This window comes from Oryzias melastigma, linkage group LG22, assembly GCF_002922805.2.
Source record: "Oryzias melastigma strain HK-1 linkage group LG22, ASM292280v2, whole genome shotgun sequence".
Classification (NCBI taxonomy): Eukaryota; Metazoa; Chordata; class Actinopteri; order Beloniformes; family Adrianichthyidae; genus Oryzias; species Oryzias melastigma.
In genome coordinates this window covers 2712298-2734911 of record NC_050533.1, presented here as the reverse complement: position 1 = coordinate 2734911, position 22614 = coordinate 2712298, and the positions used below count along the sequence as shown (strand labels likewise).

Here is a 22614-nt window from a genome sequence, read left to right as displayed (position 1 = left end):
CTTTCTGTTCCTTGGTTGGTTTGACGTCAAGGTGAAAAGCGTTCATGAAGAAAACTCTTCAAATCGATGTGATCACATCAAGTACTTTTACTCCAAAAGCTGCTTTCACAAAACCTTAACAGTTTATGGAGTTCTCTTCAGTCTATTTGTTGTTTTTAATCTTTCTTGTTCTGACGAACAGACGATCATCTCAGTCAACTTATGTGGATAAACTAAACAAAATCCACTTTCATGATGTCAGAATCACAAATGAGCGTTTGTGGGGAATCCACTGACTTTTTCTGTTTTTCAAAAAGTACTTTTGACTGTAAATTATTCCTAAAATGACCAAATTTGGATGAAAATTGGGGGACTGGGCAGAAACAGTCGGATTATCCATCCATCTTCAGAGCCAACCCAGCTACTGTTGCGTGAAGATGGAGTTTCCTATTTGTTGGAGAGTCACACACTCGCATACATCTAGAGACGATCTAGAGACGATCTAGAGACAGCGATTAACCTATAAAGTGGGTTTTAGAACCTGTGTTGTTTCATTTAGGACATATTTTCTTCAGCGTGGAAGGAGTTCATCAAAATGCTTCCTTTTGGGTTGTAGGCGGGACCGTTGGCATGGTAGTTAACTAAACTCATCCTCCCATCAGGCCTTTGTTATCACTCTCTCTACCACTAACTTATAGAACCTCACAAGCTCAAGGTAACATTAGAAGCAGGGAAAAAAAAACATCAGCAAAAAAATATCAGCAGGGCCGGCCCTGGGCGCAGGCGACCTAGGCGGCTGCCTATGGCACCACCTGCTGGAGGGGGCACCAAACTGCAATGATTAGGCTATATATTAGTGTTCTTTTCACAGTTTGACACACCACTCAATTTTTGTAAAATGTAAAAAAAAAAGTAATAATTAAAAACATAAATCAAATAACTCAAAAGCTTGAGGTAATCAATGTTTTTGCACGGTGCTGTGCCCCTCCTTACCTGACACAGCCGCCGTCTAAGCAAGGTGGGGAGGTGGGGAGGTGGGGGGGTGGTCTTGTTGCTATTGGTGCTTCTTTGAAAATTTAAGGTTGAAAAAGCAGCAAAACAAGCCCTCAGGGGCGGCTTTATGGTCAAAAACGAAAGGAAGAGGAAGAGAAAACGGACTCAAAGCAGAGGTTTGTCTGTTTTATTTACATTCAATTGCTTACCCCCCAATAATTTAGTTTTTTCATTTTATTTTTTATATATTTTTCTGCAAGTTGATGCTTCAAAATTGTAGCCGATAAAGGAGACGTTTTCCAAACATCCGGTTTTCATCTGCTGCCGTTTCAACGCGATTTAAACAAAAAAAATGCTCAGAAACGAAGTTTTAATCTTAAATTATTTGATACTTGTCTTCCATTATGAGAAAAATTCTTCAAGAACAACAAAAACACAATTTTCCTTGGAGTGAGTCTTTAGTGAAAGCAGAAAAATGTGATTTGTTTGCGAATAAAAAGCTATAAAGCAAGCAGATGTGCCAATGTGGGTAATATTGTCATTTTTATTAGTTTAAAAAATACTTTTAAACTCTTCAGACAAATAGATCCATGAACGTCTTTGTTTTACTCGTCAGGGCTGACTCAAAACAGATGGTATGGAGTCGAATCGGGATAAGCTTAAAGTGAATGAAAACAAGATTGAATATTAGAAAAAAAATAAAAATTTTGAAAACTTAAAATTAGTTTTAAACTGAAAATACATATTGAAAACTTGCAGGAATTATTGGAAATTTGAAAAAATTAAAATTGAACATTTAAAAAAAATATATTGCAAACTGGAAGAAAATATTGAAAATTTGAATTAAAAAAAGGAAATTTAAAAGTTGAATTAAAAAAAAAACTAAAACTGTTACCAATAAAGCATAAATGTGTATACATTTTTTAATACATTTTCAGTTTTCTGTTTTCAGTTTCAGTTCAGAGTTTTTAAATTTTTTAAATTTTCTATCTAGTTTTTTCATTCACTTCAAGCTGATCCTGATTTGACCCCATGGACAGGTGTCAAAGCGTGGCTTAAAGTCCATAAAGCTAAATCAGTGTCAGGCAGGTCAAACATGAGCATGAGAGCCTTGATACAGCGAACCTTTCTAGCTCGATACAGCGGAGCTCGCTAGCTCACTATAGCAGAGCATGCTAGCTCGATACAGCGGAGCTTACTACAGCGGAGTTTCCTGCAGCAGAGCTTTCTAGCTCGAAACAACGGAGCTCGCTAGCATGCTACGCTGTCCACGCTGGCTTGCGTAGCGGCCAAACCCACTGTGTGTCCCCTTAAGCCAGAGGTCTGCAACCTGCGGCTCCAGAGCCACAAGTGGCTCTCGTATTTCTCCATGGTGGCTCTGAAGAAAAATAAAACAATAGTAATTTTCAAAAAATTTAGAGTTTAGCTTCTGTTTTACCAGCATGCTAACACTTTTACTAGTTTCTTGTCTACTGGGGTTTTCAGGCTAATTTAGAGTTTAGCTTCTATTTTAGCAACATGCTAACCCTTTTGACTAATTTGGTTTACTGAGGAAGTTAATGATAATTTGGAGTTTAGCTAATATTTGAGCAAAATGCTGATGTTTTCAGCTAATCTGTTATATTCTGAAGTTTTTTGGGATAATTTAGAATTTAGCTTCTATTTTAGCAACATGCTAACATTGTTGACTAATTTAGTTTACTGAGGAATTTTTGGAGTTCAGCTAGTAATTAAGCAATAAACTAGCTTTTTTGGCTGATTTGGCCTCCCATGAGTTTGTTATGCTAATTTGGACTTTAGCTTTTAATTTAGCAACATGCTAAGATTTTTGGCTAATTTAGCATTTACTGAGGAATTTTATGCTACTTTTGAGTTCAGTTAGTAATTAAGTAATGAGCTAGCATTTTCATTAATTTGGCCTAAAGGTAAAAGGTAAAAACGTTTAAAAAAAAGTCACATTTTGAAAGGTGCTAGTTTCTTTTTATATTTTTTGCCTTTTTTCATGCCAAAATTACTTGGCATAATTCACATTTATTTAAAAAAAAGGCCATGAATGCAAATCCAAAGTTCCTAAAGGCTAAAGTAAGTTCACGCGGCTCCTTCTAGGTTTTGATCAGTAGAAAACAAACCCAAAAGGCTCTTTTACAGTTAAAGGTTGCCGACCTCTGCCTTAAGCCATTGTGGGAAAACACAGCTGGGGCCGCCATGGAAACTGTGGACGAACCCATTTGGGGCGCACATTTTCTGCCCACTTTTAAACCATATGGGCCCACCTGGCCTTGCTGGCTGGGATCGCTCAGTACTGCAGGCAGAGTGGCACAAACAATACTTTGCTCTGAGTGTTTAAGTGTCATGTGGGTTTGAAAATAGATCAAAATATGATCGGAGTTCGACTTTAAAGAATAGTCCAGGTCCTGCAGGCGTTTCCTGCACACCTGCATCAGCTCCTCCACTCACTCAAGCTAATAATGACTCATTTCTTCAGCTTACAGGATAAAAAAAGTGAATGGAGGAAGATAAACAACAACAGAGACAGTGAGTAATGAATGGGTTATTAGCAGCTCTTTAGTAAATGTTTTGTAGGACGAGAGGCCGTGAGCGGACGCAGATGGCTGGAGTGTGTTTCTGTTGGACAGCAGGCTTGGCAGGAAATAATAGGTACTCTGGAACCCAGTTTTTATTCCCGTTCCCTCTTTATTCTGTCCCTTTTCGCCTTTGCTTGTATTTCTCCTGCCTGGTTTATTTACACACAGACTCTTCAGCGCGCTCTCGCCTGGTCTCATGGTCCTCCAGCAGAATGCGGCTCTGATTAAACGCTCGGCAGCAATTACTCCGATTTATTGAAATTATTGTTTATGGCTTTTGTTTGAGGGCCAGTGGAGGTTTGGAAGTCTGAACAAGCCTACAAACTGTTATTACATGCTTCAGAAAATGAGGTGTGTCATTGATTGTGTCTATTTTTTTAGATTTTCGTTGCTGGATTTTAAGACTAAAGTCTGGTTTCAATAAATATCTACAGAATCCTGCTGGCAGATGAAGCTGAATATGCTCCAATCTGGAAAGAATTCTGGAATTTTCTGCCATTTTCACAGAGAATTAAAAGAAATGTGCAGATAGTCATCGAACAAGATCCACTTCCTTCAATCTGAAAAAGTCACATTAGCTTTAATGCTTTGTTTTGTGTCATAGATAATGCCCTATAAAGTGTCCTTTATCAGAAATTAACGGGTTTTGGTGGAAGCAACTGAACGTTGCTTCCACCAAAACCCGTTAATTTCTGATAAAGGACACTTTATAGGACTTCATTGTGGTCAATTATGAAAGAAAGAAATATTTAAATTTTGCTATTTTTTTAAAAGGTTTAAAATGTTCTTCAAAAGAAGCAAACTAGGTGTGACGCGTTGTATGAGGACTAACCAGAGGAGGAAATTGGTTTATGCGCTAGACGTCATGTTAGCATCATTTCGTGAAGAAAAGTTCACCTTCTATCGCCTTTTATGAAGCAAAATTGTGTTTAAAAAAAAGAAAAAGTCCACAAGTAGTTGTCTAGATTGCTTTGATTGAAGAAAATCATTAAATGTGTCTCAAAAAACAATTTATTTCATTAATTAACAATAAAATTTATTTAAAAATACATATTTAGTTTGTATCATACAACAGACTATTGGGACCAGTTTACAAAAAATACAATTAAATCTCGTAATTTTATGAAAAAAACTCATTGCTGTTGAATTATGAGAATTGTTGTATATTTATGACTTTAGGCTAAATTTATGTCCAAAATTCATTTTCAACTTTGCTACTGGAATGCAAATTTTGGTGAGATTTTTTATTTATTTATTTTTTCTTTTTAAAGCAAAATTTTCACTCAAACATAGAGGATTAAGTAGAAAGGATTGCAAACGACCAGAACTGCTTAAACATAATAAAATATAAAATTAAGTACATTCTAAAAGATAAAAAGAAGAACAGTGGCCAAAATTGTCCCTGTGGGTTCTCCAGAGTAAACAAAAATCATCTGAAAAACAAAAAAGTTAATTATTTTTAGAGTAAAATACAAATGAGAAATGGGTTTTAATAAAGCTTTAGTGTCTTTCTAACCAATAGTGATGTTGGGAAACTGGAAGTTTTCTGTTTTATAAAATATATATATATTTTTGTAAAAAAATCAAAAAGAATTTAAAATAGATAAATAGATTAAAAAGAGAAATAAATGGAAACATTTAAAAATAAAATAAATATAAAAAAAATAAAATACATAAAATATAAAATTTAAAAAAATGATAAATACATTTAATATATATATATTTAAATAAATAAACTGTAAATGCATTAATGAAATAGAATAATTTAAAAAAAGGATTTTAAAATAGTAAATTATTTAATAAATAAATAAGTAAAACAAAAGTGTTTATAAAATAAAATAAACTCTTTAAAAGCTGATCTTACTTCCTAGAATGCAGAATCGTCCTCTTCTGCTTGTAGTATATAATCTCATAATTGATGAAGGTGAATTGTTAAACAGGTTACCAAAACAAATGTTCATTTCTTTTATAGTTTCAATGTAAAACAAAAAATAACAGTGGATGTGATTGAAAGCCATAACCCTCGTTCTTCTCGATGCTGGGACTCATGTTTGTTTGGTGCACTGACGACCTCTGACCTTTCCTCCTCAGCTGCATCTCACCTGACAGCACAGCTTCCACCAGGTCTCCCTCCTGGATCTGGGAGGCGGAGCGCAGCAGCTGCAGCATGTTGTCCGCCGTCTGGTCATGGCGGAACAGCAGGATCTTCTCGTGCATCCCGTAGAATCCGCACTCCGGAATCTGTTGGACGGGAAGGGAAGGAGTCTCAGGAAGCTTCTTAGAAACTCTGAAATTCTGAGCTCAAAAGATGACTTGCAGTGACTTTGTTCTGGATTTCTAAATGTTCTTCACGTTCCTCCAGTGCAGCATTTGCATTTCTTCACATCCATTTCCCTCTAAATGCTTCTACCTTTGACACAAGAGACGCTGCATACCTTTGAGAATTCAGGCCCATGTATAGAAATAGAATGAAATAGCTGCTGTTATCACGTCAGGCCGGTTGCCGGAGCAACGGGGGAGGACAATGGGAGAAGAAAATTAACACAAAAAAAAACATGTGTCAAAAGAAGCAGAAAATGAAGAGTTCAGAACAGGAGGTTGAGGCCCTTCATTTGTTCAGACGCTCGCTGTCCTCTCAATTCAGCTCCTCAACAATACACTTCAGAGCAGCATCCTTATGAGCGCCGTCGCCATAGCAGTGCTGCTGCCTCTGTTGTCATGGAGACGGAAATCCAAGGCCGAGTCTTCTCCGGCTTCCCAGCGTCTGAAATAAAAATCAGCTGCAGGACCGTCTGAGCCGAGTTCTGAACATCCCGGCTGTGGCTGCACACTGAGCTTCGTCCTCCGAACAAAACGTTCACTTTGACGGAAAACCGGAAGAGAACTTTAAGGATTCTGAGTGGATTCCTTTAGTTAACAGAAACAGAAACTATTTTAAAAAATGGAAGAAAGTAATTAAAGTGATTGAAATAAAAAATAATGGATTATGAAGTAAATTTACAAACATCAAACTATAAAAAAAGTTTTTGGGTCGCAAATATTTATTTTAAGATTCTTTTTTTATCTGATTCTGAAGGTGGCCTGCACAATAAATTGCTATATATTCATTATCACAAAATCAACCAGTGCAATATTGCAAAAGATGGCGTAAAATGTAGTAAATGGTTAGCTTAAATGTTTACACACATGCTAAAACAATCTATATTTAACACATTTTTGTATATTTAAATTATATACACTGTAAAAGGTGAAACACTGGATCAGTTAACAAAAGCTCTGTCATTTTTTACATTCAAAATTATTAGTTTTCATCAAATAAAAAAAATAGTTGATTATTTACTCAGATCAAAAATTAAATTTGATAAAAACGAATATTTTTACATGTTACAAATTACAGAGCCTTTGTTAATTCATTTTTTACAGTGTAGATTTGATTTAAATAAAGATCTAAACTGGATCTAACCTTAATTCCGAAATGCTCCCTTTATTCGATAGAGGTTCCTCTGATATAAACATGAAACTATTCCACCTTCCCTTACTGCTGCTGAGGTGGATGACCTGAAAAAGACTAGGAAAGGTGAGTCTTGATAGCCAATAGCCTTCCATCATTAGGCCCCGCCCCCAGAGCCTTCATCAGCCCTTCCTCGAGTGTCCCAAACACAAAACTGAAATTCTGTTGACATGTTTACATTAAGATCCATCTAATCAGTACCCTCCTCCGGGTATCACCCTAAATTCTGCCCCAAACCGACATCCTAAATTTCAAAGGTCAATCTTTTGCTCAAAGGCGTAGAAAACTGTCATTATTTTTTTCTACAGGAAGACTGAGCTGTTGACGTCTGCAGACTCAGCAGAACGCCCAAAAAACACAAACAGCAGCAGACGGATCCCATCTGAGAGTCTTCTCACCTTCACTGGATCCATCTTTTTTCTGGATCCATCTTTTCACTTAAACCATGATTTCACTGGTTTTCTGGATCATTCTTTTCACTGGATCCATTTTCTCTCTGGAAACCTCTTTTTATTGGATCCATCTCTTCACTAGATCCATCTTTTCTTTGGACCAGTTTTTTCAATGGATCCATCTCTCCTCTTGATCCATTTTTTTAACTGGATCAATCTTTTCTCTGTATCCACATTTTCTCTGGTTTATTTCGTCACTGTATCAATTTTTTCATTTAATCTATCTTTTCACTGGATCCATCTCTTAACTGGATCTAACTTTTCTCTAGATCTATCTTTAAAGTTAATCTCTCTTTTTACTGGATCTCTCTTTTAAGTGGATCCATTTTTCCTCTGAATACCTTTTTATTGGATCCATCTCTTCACTGGATCTAACTTTTCTCTTGATCTACTTTTAACTGGATCCATCCTTTCACTGGATCCACATTTTCTTCCGATCCATATTTTCACGTGAGCCATCTTTTGTCTGGATCTATCTTTGAAGTGGATCTCTCTTTTTACTGGATCTGTCTTTTAACGGGATCTATTTTTTTCTCTGGATCTGTCTTTTTATTGGATCCATCTCTTCACTGGCTCAATATATTTTTTTCAGGGGATTTGTATTTTCTCTTGATCCATTTTTAATTGGATCCATCTTTTCACTGGATCCAAATTTTTGACTGCATGCCTCTTTTTACAGGATCAGTTTTCCACCAAATATTTTTTTTATCCGTCTATTAACTGGATCCATCTCCATCCATATATTTTCTCTAGATTTTTTTTCACTGGATTTATCTTTTCTCTTAATCCATTTTCTAACTGGATCCATCTTTTCACTGAATCAGTCTTTTCACTGGATCCATATCATAACTTGATCCCTATTTTTATAGAATCAATCTTTTCACTGTATACATCTTTTTTTGGATCTGTCTATTAACTGGATCTCTGTTTTCATTGGATCCAGTGGACTCTCAGCATCACTCTTGTTCCTGATGGTTGCATGATGTCCTGCAGAGATCTACTATCTCATTGACCTACTTACACTCATTCCTCACCTGTTGAGTGGAAACCGCCCTCTGTACCTGTTCAGTTCTGACATTCTGGGTCAAACACGTCTTTCCTCTCCCGAATGTTTATTTACAGTCTTTCATCACTTAGCAAACATGTTGTGATGTTTACATGGGAGATTATAGAGAAAAAGCTCCTGAAACGGATATAAAAGCTGCAGCAAAAATAGATCAAATTAACGTGTTGCAGTTTCTGTAACTGAATTTTCATAGAAATAATTCAGCAGTAGAAGTGATGCTCTGAAATCAGCCCAGCTGGAGCGGCTGGAAGCGTTAAAAAGGATTTACATTCACAGCATCTCCGCTCCGCTTCAGGTTCGCTCTGGAAATCTGCGGGAAGAAGCTTCGCGCATGAAACGGGTCCAAGCTGGAGCTTCAAATGTGACAACGGCCGCGTCGCTCTGATTCTTCCTCAGACCACATAGTGAAGATGAGGGGGCCGTCACCATGACGACAGGACGTGATATCATTTATGAAGCTGTTGGCGTCTGTGTTTGCGTGCGTGCATGTGTGCGTGCGCACGGCGGCTCCATAAATCCGTGGAAACATTAAGGAGACCCAACATCAAAGTGTCCATTATGTAAATTATTAAACGTGAAATTTGAAGCCCGACTTTCAGGCTGGGAAGGATCCGGACAGAATCTGATGCGGAGAATGGAAAGAGATTCAGTCACTACAGAGAACAGCAGCATTTCAGCAGGAAACTGTCAATATTAATTGATGAGTATCATCCAAAAAAGCCATAAAAATTAGATTTATCTTTTTGTCATAAAGTCAGGACGGAAAAAGATCTTCGGGGATGTCCATTGATGACGTCTGGAAATGATTCGTTAATGGCAGGAAATGTGATAAACATCCCAGATGTCTAGAAAACTTTAGTTTAATGAAGTCTTAAGATCTTGTAATTTCTTATGACTACATTTTATTTTATCCAGTTTTTGTAAAAAACTACAACCTAAACTCATGTAAACAATAAGAATGAACAGTTTTGCAAATAAACAGTGAAGAAACTTTAAAGACAAAAAAATGTTTTTATTTTCTAATTAGTAATTATAAAACATGAAAACTTCACGATATTCCAGAAGATATGAATCTCTTTTTTAATCTTCTGGAATATCACGAAGATTAAAAAAGAAATGCATATCCAGAAGATCAAGGAAGAGATGCATTTCTTTATTAATCTTCTAGAATATGAACATCATAAAGATTAAAAATGGCATCTTAAGAAGATTAAAAAAGAGATGCATTTCTTTTTTAATCTTCTAAGATTATTGAAGATGCGTTTTTTTTATCATCTGGAGATGCATTTGTTTTTTCAATCTTCACAATGTTCCAGAAGATTAAAAAGAAATTCCTTTCCACAAGATTAAAGAAGAAATGCATTTTCTTTTTAATCTTCTGAGATTCTTGAAGATGATTTTCCTTTTTATTCTTCAGGAGACGGATTTCTTTTTTAATCTTCTCAATATTCCAGAAGTTTAAAAAATAGATGCATTTCTTTTTTAATCTTGTGAGATTGTTGAAGATGCATTTCTTTTTTTAATTTTCTGGAGATGCATTTGTTTTTTCAATCTTCACAATGTTCCAGAAGATTAAAAAGTAAATGCATCTTCAACAATCTCAGAAGTTAAAAAAAACGCATCTCTTATTAAATCTAGAAAATCATGAAGATCCAAAAAAGAAATGCATCTCCAGAGGATTAAAAAAGAGATGCATTTCTTACTTAATCTTCTGAGATTGTTAAAGATGCATTTCTTTTATAATCTTCACGATATTCCAGAAGATGAAAAAAGAAATCTATCTCCAACGATCTCATAAAGAAATCGTTGCTCCACGTCAATCTGATAAAATCCAACATCATGGAATAGAATCATTAGTTCTGTTGGAAAGAATATTTTACAAAAGGAAATATTAAGGATTTTTGTTGGAGATTCAGCAATGAAAGTCATGCAAGTTTATCCCCAAATTCAAGAAGCTGCAACAGCAGCTGCAGCTCAGTTAGCATGACTCAGCATTAAGGGAAACATCTGCAACATCTCGTTTTAACTCCTCCTCCTATCAGCGTGAGCTCGTTTTGGACAATCGGTCGAGACATTTGACTGAACTAGTTTCATTTTTTTTAAATAAAAAGTAAATATTTTTTCCCCTTAAGTATATTTCAAAACAACCTTTCCACCTTAAACTGATGGTAAACAAACAAATGCTAGCTCGTGTAGACAGGAAGCTAAAAGAGGGACGGACTCTTCAAGAGATGAAAAGAAAAACGAATCAACAGGATGAATGAATCAAAAAGTGAGAAGATGAAACAGGGAGAGAAAAAAACAGAACAATGAGGCAGACAGGAAGCCCACATCTGCTCCTCCGTCGTTTCATGCTAAAAGTGCATTGCATCTAATAATGGCCCTCAAAAGGACACTCCAGAGCCCCAATTATCACGGGTTGCCTGGCAACAAAGAGAAACCGCCACCGGACGATGGCGAGTACAAACAGTTCCATTCTGACTGTTACAGAGTGCAGAGGTGTGCCTGCTCCTGTTGATTCACCGACTGCTGGGACACAATAAGATGTGAGTCACAAACATGTCAGGAATGACAAACTTATCGCTTTATAGAGAAGCAGGAAAATGCATTTAGCATCTTTGGTATCAAAGTTAAACAGTGAAACCCTCCAAGTATGACTTAGTTAATGAGTAAAAGAGAGTTTGGAGGAACAACATAAAGGAAAATAAATAAATAGGAATAAAGTTGTGAAATTATGAGGAAAATGTATACATTTTACGAGAATAAATCATAAAATTGTTGTTCAGAAATTCATAGTTTCATAAGGAAAAAGTAAATAAATTTTCCGAAAATAGTTATAACTTCAAGAAAATAGAGTTGTATTATATAAATTACACAGGTCATGTATAAATGTATTTTATGAAGTATTTTAAGTTAAATGTAACTTTAGTTTTAATGACTTTTTCCTTGTGAAACTACGACTTAGTGAAGAATACATTGACAACCTTATTCTTTTTAATTTTAATATTACATTAGTCTAATAAAATTTCAACTTTTTCTCATTATTTTCTAACTTTTTCACAAATAATTTTGCTCTTTTTAATCATAAATTCAGTTTGTTATATTCTAACCTAATTTTGTAAAGTTTTTATTTTTCTCTCATTCATTTTCGTCCTTATTCCCATTTAGTTTTGGCTTCTCTTTTTATTTTACAAATTTATTTTTATAAAATTTCTAAAGATTTTCTTCATAATTGATTGACTTAATTCATGTACGATATTTAAAAAATTCTAAAAGTTTTAGTCTATATTCTTGTTTGATTTAGACTTTTTTCTGTAATTTTATGCCTTTTTTCTTGTAAAATTTTTATTTTTTTCTCATTATTTATACTATCCTTCAATTTTGACTATTTTTCTTTCAAATATTCAACTTTATTCTCAATAAATTTGAACTTTTTTCGTAAAACGTAATTGTTTATTTCCTATAATTTTTAAATAAATTTATAAATTTACTCTTTTTTCTCATTAATTTTCCACTTTATTCTTGTAAATATTTTGCTTTGTTCTAATAATCATACGACTTTAATCACAATAAATTGTAACTTTTTTCTTCAAATTTTATGAACTGAATTTTATTAAATGTATGCCTTTATTCTCTTAAAATTAAAATTTTTTTCTCATTTGTCTTCAACTTTATTCCTGTAAAATTTGACTTCTTATAAATGTACAACTTCATTTAAGGAAATGTCTTAACTTTATTCTCATAAATTTCCAACTTAATTCTCTTAAACTTTTGATATTTTTTTCATAAAATTCTACATCTTCCTTCTAGAATGTATTTATTCTTCTTTTATGGTGGTCCTAATTCTCTTTAGAAGTTTAAAATGATCCTGAAAGCAAAATCATCTCCAGGTCTTTGACAACATTTGATTGAAGAGAAAACTTTTAATGAATTATTGCTGTTTCCGCACAAAAACAAGTTTATTTCTGTTCAAATCTCCTTATATTCTCCTTATATTTCAACAGTAAAAATTCTGTGACGTCTTATTTTTGAATCAGAGCCTGAAAAAGAATCAGATGTTTTGCAAAACTAAAGACAAAAGTCAGTTTGTGTTCTGATTTACGACCTCTGTTTGAGCTGCTGAGACCAAAATCTTAAACACATAATAAAAATGTTACTTTGTTTTGTAAACTAAAATCTGTTCTTTTCTAAATGTTTCCCTGAGAGATTTCCCTTCCCAAAAAAACCCTTTCTTTCCTCTCACAGCCGACTGTAGCCGTTTTCCCTCTCGGTGGCCATAAGCTGTGGTTCTGATACCATCACAGACACATGCAGCTTCCTTCACAGGGTGGCTGGGGGGTTTCTGAGAGTTAGGGTGTGAAGCTCAGCCATCTGGGAGGAGCTCAGAATAAAGCCGCTACTCCTCCACACGGAGAGGAGCCGGCTGAAGTGGCTCGAGCATCTGGCAGGAATGACACCCAGACGCCTCCCTGGTTATGTGTCACAGACGAGTCTAACAGGGAGGAGCCCGGACGGACTCTGTTGTTTGGGCCGCCCGGGAATGCCTGGTATTTCCCCGGAGAAAGTGAAGAAAGTGGCAGGAAGAAGAGGTAGAGCATCATTGCGGAGACAGTTACCACAACAAGAACCCCAGATGTTACTCCTCATTCTGGGGTCCAAAGTTAAAATACCAGAAAAGCCCCAAATTAATGTTACATCAGTCTTGTGGTTCTGGGTTACAATCCCGGACAAGCCCCTAATTAATGTTACACCTGTCTACCAATTCCAGGTTACAATCCTGGACAAGCCCGTAATTAATGTTACATATCAGTCTAGAGGTCCCAGGTTAAAATCTCGGACAAGCCCCTAATTGATGTTACAACAGTCTAGCAATCCCAGGTTGCAATCCCGGACAGGCCCCCAATTAATGTTATATCAGTCTAGAAATCCCAAGCTACAATACCGGACAAGCCCCCAATTAATGCCACATCAGTCTAGCGGTTCTAGGTTGCAATCCCGGATAAGCCCCTAATTAATGTTACACTAGTCTAGCAATCCCAGGTTACAATCCCGGACAAGACCACAGTTAATGTTACATCAGTCTAGTGGTTCTGGGTTACAATCCCGGACAAGCCCCCAATTAATGTTACATCAGTCTAGTGGTTCTGGGTTACAATCCCGGACAAGCCCCCAATTAATCTTACATCAGTCTAGCGGTTCTGGGTTACAATCCCGGACAAGCCCCCAATTAATGTTACATCAGTCTAGCAATCTTAGGTTACATTCCCGGACAAGCCCCTAATTAAAGTTACATCAGCCTAGCAATCCCAGGTTACAATTCCCCACAAGCCCCCAATTAATGTTACACCCCAATTTAGCAATCCCACGTTAAAAGCCCAGACAAGTCCCCAAATAATGCTACACCTCAGTTTATTGGTTCTGGGTTAGAATCCCGGACAAGCCACCAATTAATGTTACACTCCACCCAAGTGGATTGAAAAAGGATGTAACAAAGGGGAGAAAAACACATTAAGTCTCTTACGACTCAAAAACTTTCACAAAAACCACTGGATTAAAAGAAATCTGGGATTTCTTAACAAAAAAAAAGCTATTTCCTTAATAGCAGAGGACGTGGAGATGTTGAACCCAGGAGATCATCGGCCAATCAGGCGCTGAAGACTATCAAGTGAAAATCTAAAATCGAACATCACAGCAAAAAGAAATATTGAAACCTCAAACTCTGACAAAAATATCATCAGAAAAGAAACCAGAGACAGAAAGCAAATCACTGGAACATTTTATCAAATCTGCAGACTTTACTGAAATATCTCTAGATTTGGGAGGGGGGGGGTGACCTTTTGAAACTAAATTCCTAGAAAGCTGAAGGATCTCCAAGGAGACAACTGGAGACGTCGTACAAAAAGGTCATTTCCATTTCCAGAAGTTCAAACATGACTAATGAACCGTTAGGAATCACTAATCAAATACACGACTTGACCATGTCCCAGTGGCACAGCGATGAGTGTCCGCCCTGAGACTGGGGGAACGTGTGTTCGAGTCCACATTCAAGTCATCCCAAAGACCAACAAACTCTAGTGAAGGCAGTCGCCCCATTCTGAAAATGAAGCTCGCGATATCGTGGGCTGGCCTCCACCACCATCAGCATCTACTGGAGGTTCTGGAGTTTTTATATCTATGGTCAGAGCTTCTTCCACCACGTCATCTGGATGGAGAATGACCGAACATTTTCATCTAAAGTTTTTTTTTGTTTTTTTCCGCTAAAAATGAAAAAAGTGAGTTTTTAAAATCTGTTTTTTGTTGGAAACTGTTGTCAGTTTAGATGAGAGAACTCGGATCTCTTGTTTCCACTGAGCAGTCCGGTTAAAAGCGCTGGTCGTAAAACCTTTCCACCAATCAAGAGATTTCATCATGTGACGACAGAAGCTCCGCCCTAAATGGTCCATTACATTTGAAACCACAGAGTGACCAGAAATGGTACGAATCGGTCCGGCCGAATGGGTCCATTTTATAATGGAAAGAACACTCAGTGGAAATGAGGAAGGACTGATTCTAGTTGATCCAGATCATTGAGGTGTTGTGTCTTCGTTTACATGGATCTACTGGAACTGCAGTCAGCAGAATCTTGATTTGTAAGATCAGATTTGATCAAAACCCTCATGATTGTGTTGAAGCCCCCCCAACTCCCTCCAGCATAAATGTTTTTCAGGTTTGAGCGCAGACGCGACAGCTCCGTTTAAGGTACTGCCAACCTTTTGCACTCCTGGAAGGCTGTTACCGTGGCAACCTCTCGAAAACAGAGTGTTTATTATTCAAAAGTATAAAATATTAGAACACACACATGCACGCACGCACGCGCACGTCACTCAATCTACATAAAAGCACTCAAGGTTAAAGGCTGTTCCAGCCTGAATGCATCTGTCTGTTATCCAGCGTTGCCGTGGTAACAGTACAGGTGAGATAACTGCAAAAATGTAAAATTATGCTTTTTTATTTCCCCGTGGACTGTGATTATTTAAAAAAAAAAAATCACATTAAACCAAAACAGTCTCTTTCTGCTGCAGGATCACAACGACAGATGTGAGCGAGCAGGAGCTGATGATGATGATGATGATGATGATGATGATGATGAGCAAGACAATCAGATCAAACACAACAAGCACCTCCACCCACTCCAGCAGACCTCCACGCTGAACGGAAACACCAGCCAGGGGAAAAACTGACTATTTCTGAGCTTGTAATGCAGACATCACGGAGGAGCTGGACTGAGTCGTGAAAATCCACCTTCATCTCAGAGGAAACCACCTCTGGCAAAGGAGCCTCACAGGAGCAGGCTGAACGCTCTGCAGTTACAGCCGCACACAGCTTTGAAAGAAGAATGTTTTCTTTTTTAGTGCCGTGACCATGAAATGAAAGAAGAAACAGGCGTGTCGCTCTACCTGAGCGTTCTGCACCTGGTGGAACTTTAGGAACATCGACTAGAACAAACTGAAGTGAAGATGGTACAGCATGTGAACAGGAGCAGCTGGTCCATCATCTGAATACTGTTACATAAATTAAAATAAAATTCACCTGCTGAGTCACGAATCTTCATTCTGTTCTTTGTGTTCGTCTTTACTTGAATAAAAACTCTGTAAATTAAAATCTGAGTTTGAACGACCTTGAAGACTTTTTTCTGTTTTCATTCTGGAGACAAGAGTTCACACATATCGGTGTAAATATCTAAAGCATAGATAGGTAGTATTGTTTTTCTACATAAATGTAGCTTAACCCTTTAACTACCCCAAAAAAACTTGTTTTCTGTTGCTTATTGCCTTTGTAGAGACATCAAAGTTTAAAAAAAAAAAAAAAAAATTAAAATAATTTTTTTCTAAAAATGTAATAAAAAAATGTAACTGGTTTGTAACATTACTATCTGGTAGCATCCGTTTCTAACCAGAATTCTTTTTCACTATTATATTAAATGTGCAAAAAAAAAAAAAAAGGTCAATTATGTGCAGAAATAAGGTAAAATAAAGTGACAATGAATAAATGTTTGCCATGAACAGGCAGTTAAAGGGTTAAAGGGTAATTAAACAGGCTGACTCCGCCCACAGCCGAAATATGAAAATCCAATCAGAGGGGTGGGGCTTAGGAACACGACTGTTATCACTACTGGAAATGGTTTGACTAATCACGAAATTCAAACGTAATGCCTTAAATCAACCTGTAGGAGGCAGCACACAGGTGGCTTTTAAGTACATTTTCAAGAATTTAACAAGATTATTTTAGTTTGTCAAAAATTGCCAACAGACAGCAATTTTAATACAGTCAATACAAGGGGATTTAGGGTTTGGTTACCCTTTAATTAGTAGAGAGCAGCAAACGCCTAAACGATGTTTACTTTCCATTCACTAATAATCAATACTTAAGTTCTTACACCTTTTGAAAAAACTTCTATTTGACTTTATGAAGTTTTGAGGACAGGTCGTGCTGCCACTACTTACAATTTAAGCATTTTCCACAAATATAATTTTGTTTTTTCGGGAAACATGTAATTAATTCTTGCATTAATTGAGGTGAATTCATGAATTCGTTTTTGGTCGGTCAAGAATTACGGAATTTATGTGTAGTTTATAAGCAATTATTACTTAATCTTACAGAATTGTGCTCTATTTTTGCGAGATGTGTACACAATTTTGTGACTGTATGTCCATTTATGTTGGATAGACTTTTCACACCATCAACGTATAACTTTTATATCACGTTTACATCTCACATATCACGTTAAAATTACATAACTGACACACACTAATGAATTGCATGTAAACAGTGCAATAATCGCGGTGCATGATGGGATATGATTTCTGTGCTCTGAATGCCAAAGTGAAGAAATTCAATGAAGCATGGACTTTCATGTTCTTTTCATGGTTTATTTGTACTTCTTCCATACTTTTAGCGTGTTTCATTTGCATAACAGACCACAACTTTTATTTTACTTTTTCTCATATATTCATGTATGACAAATTTCCTTCAAAAAAACGTGCACAAAATGTAAATGTGGCTGTGTGACATGGCCTTGGATTTCATGGTAGGGGGTGGAGCCTGTCGCTCTTGAGCAATAGTTAAACCTCACATTCTGTTGACCTATTTCCACACTTGAAAACGGGTCATTTTTGACCCAAACACAAAGTCAGGGTTGAAGCAAATTAGATTAAATTAGGATTTTAGAGTGAATTTTTCATTAGAATCTTTTATTTTGGGGGCTGTAGATAAAAATGGACAATTGTTCTGCATCAATGCACTGGAAAAAGGGGGATTTAAAGAAAGTAAAAACACAAAAAAATGTGACAAATAATCTTATTAGGAAAAGTTTTCAATAAAATAGATATTAAAGTTTAAGAAAACAAGTTTTATTGACTAGAATTCTTTTCTTGAATAGTATTTCTTGGTAATATGTTTTTTCTTACTCCATTGACAGATTTTTACTGTTTTTATAGTGTAATGAATCAAAGCAAACGGTCATTTTTCTGCTCTACAGTTCTTCAAACAACAATGGACTCGCCATCAGAACCCCAACAGAACTCCTAATTACAAACGCAGCATCTCTTCCTCTGCTTCCTTTTCTCAATCAAATTTATAAAAATAATCTCATTTTTTCCTTTGTAATAGTTGATAAAACCCCACAAAACAACCATGAACTAGTACGTTATTAGAAATGTCCCACAAAAATGCAACAATATATTTGTACTGAGGAGTTTAACATAAACCTGCTCAGCCTGTAAAGCCATGTTGTGTAACAAGTGATTATAAATAAAGTTTGATTTGATTTAAGTTCATAAGGCAGTTTAGATCAAAACTAATGAAAATATATATTTATAAAAAGGCATGTAAGTACAAATATGTGGGTGCTCATTAGTATTAATTTATAAAAGTCTAAAACAGTTAAATAAGTGTTTTAAAGTTTGAAGAATTTTCATACCCCACAAACTTTATTTCTGAAATACGTTTTACATTTTTTTTAATTTGAGATGAAATATAAACTATAGTTTTACGATCAGAGTTCGACTGTATCAGAGACCTGGACTGAGTGTCGTCAGCCATTAGAGCTGCCACTAATGATCATTTTAATAGTCGACTAATCAGCGATTATTATTCAGATTAGTCGACTAATCGGGTCAAAGGCAAACTGGATATAAAACAGAAATCTCAATCATCATTAGCTTTAAGCTAACTAAAAACTAGATATATAGCATCACCTGTGATAAGGCTAGTGTGAATGCTGTAAGCTGAATTTGGCAGCTGAAGATGCTGAAATTGATAGCTAAAATCACTGAAGCTGATAGCTGAAATTGCTGAACATAATAACTGAAATCCCTGAAGCTAATAGCTAAAATCTCTAACACTAATAGCTGAAAATGCTGAAGCTAATAGCTGAAAACACTGAAGCTGATAGCTGAAATCACTAAAGCTAATAGCTAAAAACGCTGAAGCTAATAGCTGAAAATGCTGAAGCTAATAACTCAAATCTCTAATAGCTGAAAATGCGGAAGCTGATAGCTGAAAACACTGAAGCTGATAGCTGAAATCACTTAAGCTAATAGCTAAAATCACTGAAGCTGATAGCTGAAAACGCTGAAGCTAATAGCTGAAATCACTTAAGCTAATAGCTAAAATCACTGAAGCTGATAGCTGAAAATGCTGAAGCTAATAGCTGAAAACTCTGAAGCTGATAGCTGAAAACGCTGAAGGCAATAGCGGAAAACGCTAAAGCTGTTAGCCAGCTAAAATATTAGTTAAATGCAAAATTCGAAAAAAAAAAAGCCTGAATGCAGATGTTAGACAGATGTTGTCAGTCAACTTTCTATGGCAACAACTCTCACCAATCAGGAGTGAGCTCGTCGGAAGGCCACACCCCTATGACTTGAAAGCGGGCTACATCTGTCAATCAAACATTTTGAAGGTTGGAGATTTTGGGATTTTGGCGGGTACTTCCTGTTTGGAACACCAGAGGGGAGGAGTCACTCATTCCAGTTCTAATATACATTCAATGGTTCTTACTCTTATCCACCATCAGACCGGATTTCTCCCTAAAGTTCCGTTTCTTTGAGCTTCTATTGGCGGGAAATCCACCAAACTGATGCTGAACTCTGATTGGACAGTGCCTTAGTGAGGAGGTCAATAATAGTGGTTTCTCGTTGATCATAAAGAACTTAGAGTTTCTTCAGATCAGAGGATCAGATCTGTTTTGTGATGGTTAAATGCCTCCAGAGATCTTTAAAAAGGCTAAAGTCTTCAGAATCTGAAGCTCAGCTGATGCTCCGAGAGGCTGACTCAATGAAAGTGGTGTTTGGATGATCCACAAGTGTTAACTTTATTGGTGCTAAACCAAAAATGTAAATATTTTTATCTTTTTCGTGGAGCTTCCTCCATCACTTGTTGCCTCCTGAGCTTTGGCTGAACTCTGCAGCTCCGTCAGGATTCAAAGTCAAACATCAACCTTTATGATCTTGATCCTGGACGAGCCCCCCTATACATCTGCCCCTCCACGCGCACGTGGACAGCACCGCTGAAGCTCCTGGTTACCTTCTGGTCCACGATGGAGCACGCCACCTCCCGGACCTGACTCAGGCTCAGCTCCGCGGCGTCCAGCAGCACCGGCTCCCGGCTCATCCCGATCTGGATGTGGAAGGAGATCACACCTCCTCCCCCTCCACCGCCTCCTCCACCACCTCCTCCTCCTCCCCCGGAGCTCCCCGTCCCCCCCAGGAAGGGGAGCGGGCTGGGCGCGCGGATCAGCGGAGGAGCGCTCATGATGAGTGCGCCTTTTTCCCGGGAGGTTTCCAACTTTTTTTTTTCCCGGGAACAACGAGGAGTCGCAGCGCGCGCGCGGGGGAAGCCCACGAGCGAGGGGGTTTAGAGGAAGAAGAAGAAAAAAGAAAAAAAAAAGAAAAAAAACTGGAGAAAGGCGCGCGGGAGAGGAGCGGCGGTGAAGCAATTACCGGCAAAATGACCGGACCGGGAGCGCGGATGCGGGTGACAGAGTCAGAGACGTCAACGGGAGCTGCGGAGGAGGGGGGCTGGATGGAGGGAGGCAGACCTGCTGAAGTGATGATGATGCTGATGATGATGATGATGCTGAAGGACAGAGAGAGACTGGAAATCCATCCCAACGTTTATTAGATTTATTAACTAATTTTAAGGTGTTTTTATCATGGAATCCTTGTTAAAGGACAGGAAAATGTTCTGGAAGGTCAAAGGTTCTGGAGGATCTGGACCTTCAGGTTCTGCTTTTTATGAATCCATGTGAGCAGAGAGGAAGAATCCTCTTTTTTTAGGTTTCTGCTAAAGGCAGATCTGTGGGAGTTTTATCGAGAGACTGACGAAGAATGACTCAGAAGCTGAAGAGTTCAGTTCCTGTGGATCCACCGGGTCAGCAGAACCATCCGAGCTCGTCTTAATCAGGACAACTTTAGCTGATTTTTTTTCACCATAAATGACCTATGAATAAGAAAACTTTCAATAGTTCTTCCTGTTATTTTGAAAAACTTTGTGCACATTTTCAGAAAAATGGTCAACTTCATGTCTGCTTCCTGTCTAAACTTTCAAGAATGTTTCAGGAGACCTGTTGCTTCTGCTGAACGCTGATCTCTTAACTTCAGAGTCGGAGGGAAGCCAGTTGCTAGGAGACGCAGAAACACACCGATCCACCTTTTCAGTCGGCTCTCCTTCCATTTATTGCCAAAGAACTGCAGCTCGTGTGAGGAGCAAACAGTTCCAGCTCCATCAGCCTGAAGGTTTTACTGCGAGATGTGACGACAAAACGCTTTTGAGTGATCCTGGACTGCAAGTTTCTGCTCAGAGAAAGGGTTTTTCAGGTTATTTTTCAGAAATATTTGACATTTTAATGGCTTTATTTAAAAATGAATACAGATACTTTCATTTTCGAATGTAAAAAATAAGAAAATCCTATTAAATATGACAGTATAAAATGCTTTATGAAGCTACTTGTTTTATACATGTTCTTGCAGCAGCATTTGTCTCATGATGGAATATATATATTTATATATATATATATATAATTAAAATTGCGTTTGAATATTTCTTTATTCAAATTGTGTCGGATCAAAAGCAAACGAAAACCAGCGACTTGAAAAAGCTCAGGTTAGTGACTCAACACCTGCCATGAGCGGTCTTCCTTCTCTGCTACAATTCTACATCTTCCACTTGCAGACATAAAGATCCATTAACAGTTAAATTTTCCTCATCTAAGCTGTCATCTGGCTCAAAACGGTCCCGCTGGACGGCTCTGATATTGATCCCCATATTAGCTTAAGCTTGTCAGGTGCTAGAAGCTAGCAGAGGTGTCAAACATACGACCCGCGGCCCGTATCCGGCCGGCCAATTGGTTCAATACGGCCCGGTTTTGATTTAAAAAAAAAAAAAATATATATATATATATATATATATATAAGGACGGTTTAAAAAAAAGCTAATTTCTGGCCTAATCGTGTGGTAAGTTATGGTTAATTAAAGAAATGACCGCAAAGCACAATTCCACCACTAGGGGGAGTGAAGGAAAAGCAAGACCGACTTAACAAGAGATAAAGAAATAAAAAGCACATCTTTGTCACATCTTTGTCACGTCTGGGTAAGATGCAGTTTGGTTTCTTGCTAACCTCAAGTTACTATGAAAAAGATCAAGTGTTACATCCCAGTGACAATAATATCGTTGTCAAAAAGAAGAAAAGTTGATGTAGAGCAGGGGTCTCCAACTAATTTGGCGAGAGGTCCAGTAACTCTGTCAGCTTGGTAGACCGGGGTCCGAACATGCAAAAACATTCAGTCAATATTTCACTTTTCTGTTCTTTTATTTATTTACAACGTGTAGTTAAATTTGCAAAGAACTCTTTTAGCTTATTGTCTCAACAAGTGTTTCTCTCATTCCTTTTTGTACAAAAATTCATACATGTACATGCATTATAGAGAAAAAAAGAAGATTGCACATAAACTTGCTTCCTTATAGTGCAATACGTGTGCTCTTTCACAAAC

General features: G+C 37.1%; 1 protein-coding gene and 1 long non-coding RNA gene across 3 annotated transcripts in view; one reads left to right on the top strand and one right to left on the bottom strand.

Moving 5' to 3' along the window:
• Window positions 1-20991, bottom strand: part of prkd1 (protein kinase D1) — a 46663-nt gene extending 25672 nt beyond the window's left edge. For both annotated transcript variants that reach the window (XM_024271501.2, XM_024271510.2), the window contains exons 1-2: window positions 20149-20991; window positions 5660-5798 (exon numbers count right to left, since the gene is read on the bottom strand). In XM_024271501.2, coding sequence (XP_024127269.1) covers window positions 5660-5798; window positions 20149-20376 — 367 coding nt within the window. In that variant the 5' untranslated portion in view covers window positions 20377-20991. The remainder of the gene's footprint in view (window positions 1-5659; window positions 5799-20148) is intronic.
• LOC112145990 lies at window positions 10636-16170 on the top strand. The gene is made up of 2 exons (XR_002919169.2): window positions 10636-11132; window positions 15648-16170. It is a non-coding gene; the product is annotated as an uncharacterized LOC112145990 (long non-coding RNA).
• Window positions 20992-22614: the final 1623 nt, after the last annotated feature.